The 3,140-nt window shown below is 35.6% G+C and overlaps 1 protein-coding gene across 1 annotated transcript; it reads right to left on the bottom strand.

Moving 5' to 3' along the window:
- Positions 1 to 383: 383 nt before the first annotated feature.
- On the bottom strand, positions 384 to 2,211 carry LOC113305577. Its single transcript, XM_026554599.1, has 7 exons — positions 2,130 to 2,211; positions 1,969 to 1,973; positions 1,409 to 1,699; positions 1,202 to 1,327; positions 992 to 1,068; positions 536 to 888; positions 384 to 403 (listed from the first exon to the last, which is right to left on the bottom strand). The coding sequence occupies exons 1-7, from the start codon at positions 2,209 to 2,211 to the stop codon at positions 384 to 386; spliced, it is 954 nt and encodes a 317-aa protein (XP_026410384.1).
- Between the last annotated feature and the right edge of the window lie 929 nt (positions 2,212 to 3,140).

Raw genomic sequence — 3,140 nt, 5'->3', positions numbered from 1 at the left:
GGTAATATAACTTAAAGGTACACATGATAGTGGAATATGTAATCTGAGGTTACATATGCATCTATAATGTGTAACTTCTACTTACATATGCATTTACAAAGTGTAATATATGGTTACACATCCATATTTTTCAAGTGTAAACCAAAGTTAGACATGCATTTAGACTTACAAAATAATGTGTTAAAAAGAGGTCACATAACTTAAAGGTATACATGATAGTGGAATGTGTAATATAAGGTTACATATGCATCTATATTGTGTAACTTATTGTTACATATGCATTTACAATGTGTAACATATGGTTACACATCCATATTTTTCAAGTGTAAACCAAAGTTACACATGCTCTCAAAATATGCACACTGAATGAAAAAAGGAAAATTTTATTTCAACTGTGTGTTTCCTAAAAAATACAATATGAATTAATTATCCTTGTACACAATCAGTTCATTGCATAAAATAAAAGTTTGGTCCACGAATAAAACTAAAAATAAAATAAAATCCAAGATATAAAAAACCACACATAAATCAATACCTGCATAAAGAGGGGGTGTATACTTCGGAGGCTTCTGACAACCTGTCATGTTGTGACCTTCTTTCGTGCAATTGCTGCAACAAACTTTCCCCTTTCCATTATTTTCACCTTTACTTTCAATCCTTTTACCATGGGGTCTACCTGGTTGTTTATTTACAATAGGTGGAATGATGATGTCATCTTTACAAATATCAGCAGGCCTGTTGTAGTTGGGGATCGGTTGGATGACATGCAAATAAGTCTTCCTAAAATAGTTACTTGTAAAATATGGTGAAATGAAGTAAATAGCTTCACGTTTAATCTCCCGTATGGCTGCAAGAGCATGAGCACAAGGGAAACCATATACGCACCACCTTCGAAAAAAACAAAACAAGATTATAAACAAAAACATAAATCATAAAAACACTCAAAAATCAGTCACAACATGCATATACAGGAAGTGTATCTTGTAGTTACAGATGCAGAATAAGATGAGTAACTATTAGTTTCAGATGCATATATATAGTGTAACTTGAAGCTACACATTCTATATCCTAACAAAAAAATAACACAAAAAAATAAGCATAAGAAACAAGACCTTTGACAGGTGCAAGTCCAGTGTTCTAGGTCCACTATGTGAGTTCTTTCGCTAAAAACTTCAAACACGGTAGGACTAGCCACCAATACTTGCGAATCTAAACCTTCATCTTGAAGAGCCTCAAGCCTTTTCTCATACTCGGGAGTTAATGGAGTCATCATATTAGCGCCATCTTCATGACGATCTGCCATCATTACCATTACTTTCATCCTAATCTGGAAAAAAAGCTTATGAATGTATAAAGTGACAAAACAAGAAACAAAAACAAAAAAACAGAAAAAAGACACTCTACTAACCTGATCAAGAAAAGCAGATGTAGGCATCTTCTTGTGAACCAGAATCCAGCTATTGAATGATTCTCCAAGAGTACTAGATGTGTATCCATACCTACAACCTTTGAAATAGGTATTCACATATGATTCAGGTGGGATGGTATGTATGTAATCAGCAACCCAATCGCAATTCAAATCTCTAATTTTCTGTATGGCCTTAGCATGGTTTTCATATGAGAGTGCGTATGTCGCTTCTTGGAAATGATCGATCACAAGAGAGTACCTAGGATCCGATCCATTGGTGGGAAGATTAGTCTTCAAATGATAGTAACAAAAGCTATGGTAGTGAGTCTGGAAAGAAAAGTGAAACACCACGCAAGAGTCCTTCGTGGCGATCCGAAAGGAAGGTGATTGGCCTCCCGTTACCAATAACTTGAGTCAAGTTTCTTAAAAACCACTCCTAGTTGTTGTTATTCTCAGCATCGACTAGTGCCATAGCAAGGAGGAAAAATCCTACAAGTGTGCAGAAATGAAAAAACAATAAGTTTCACAAAAACAGAAAACAATGTCTAAATAGAAGTTACATATCCTAAAACAAATATGTAGCTTAAAGTTACAGATGTTATTCCCCAATGTGTAACTAAGAGTTACACACTGAGTAAACCAATGTGTAACTGAGAGTTATACATATTTAACTCTCAGTTATCTGTCATTTATAGTTGTTCAGAAAACATAGAAAACATACCTTTATCACCATTGATCCCAGTAGCTGTCATCAAGCAACCTATGAATCTACCAGTAAGGAAAGTAGCATCCAAATACACCATTGCCCGAAAAAACCGGTACCCTTTGATGCATGCATCAAACGAGATGAAAATCCGTTGGAACTGTTTCTTTGCATGATCATATTCAAATTCTATCACACTATCTGGGTTTGTTTCCCTTTAGCATCAATATACCATACCATGTATGAGTATGACTTCACATCGTCACCATAAATGGACTCATAAACCTTTTCCCTACCACCATAGGCCTGATAATACTCCATAATAATTCTATAGTTGCTCTGAAAATCATCAGCAATTTTCCTTGGCTTCTTGTGAGGATTTTTCCGAACTTCTTCCTCAATCAAACTACACGTGAAGCTGGTTAAGTATTTTTGATTCAAATTGCGGCCACTAGCACCACAAGTGTGCTCAGGGTTATAAGCGCTGACCTGAAAAGGTTCATACAAAATATAAACAAATCAAACCAAAAACCAATCTGGTGCAAAAAACATCATGTGTAACCCAAAGTTACACATATTGTAACAAAACATTACATATGCTAACAAATCAAAGATAACAAAACCCAGAAACCTACATGAAACATTTCATTCCTTTCATCAATAGAAGCTGCAAGAAATTTCCAGCCGCATTCTTTTACTACACACTTAGCCGTGAACCTAGAACGCTCATTATGTGTTACAACCATGTTGAAACCTGTGCGAAGACGATTCTTGGCGTAAGCAATCCTGACTTGATTAAATCCTTCGATAAACATATGACCAATCTCACCAAGGACCTTAAGCCAACCATCCGATAACAAAGGTTTTGCAGGCTTGCTCCTATCTTCCAAATACATTCCAACTGAACAATTATTTCTCGACGACGTGCTAGAACCATTACAAATAGAAGAAACTGCCCTAGAGCTAGATGGGGAGGCTACATGAGTAACATTTTGCAAGAAAATATCAACACTGGTCTTCTTTTTACTA

This window comes from Papaver somniferum, chromosome 8 (assembly GCF_003573695.1).
Source record: "Papaver somniferum cultivar HN1 chromosome 8, ASM357369v1, whole genome shotgun sequence".
Classification (NCBI taxonomy): domain Eukaryota; kingdom Viridiplantae; phylum Streptophyta; class Magnoliopsida; order Ranunculales; family Papaveraceae; genus Papaver; species Papaver somniferum.
The sequence above is the reverse complement of the archived record's forward strand: the minus strand, read 5'-3'. Positions and strand labels throughout refer to the sequence as shown.

What these genes read in the sequence shown, in the direction of transcription:
- LOC113305577 (XM_026554599.1), bottom strand. Translation starts at nt 2,211, where the DNA reads ATGGTGTATTTGGATGCTACTTTCCTTACTGGTAGATTCATAGGTTGC. An exon ending in CATCTGCTTTTCTTGATCAG is followed by an intron (nt 1,328 to 1,408) that starts GTTAGTAGAGTG and finishes CTTTTTTTCCAG; the next exon opens with ATTAGGATGAAAGTAATGGT. An exon ending in ATGAAGGTTTAGATTCGCAA is followed by an intron (nt 1,069 to 1,201) that starts GTATTGGTGGCT and finishes TTTTTTTGTTAG; the next exon opens with GATATAGAATGTGTAGCTTC.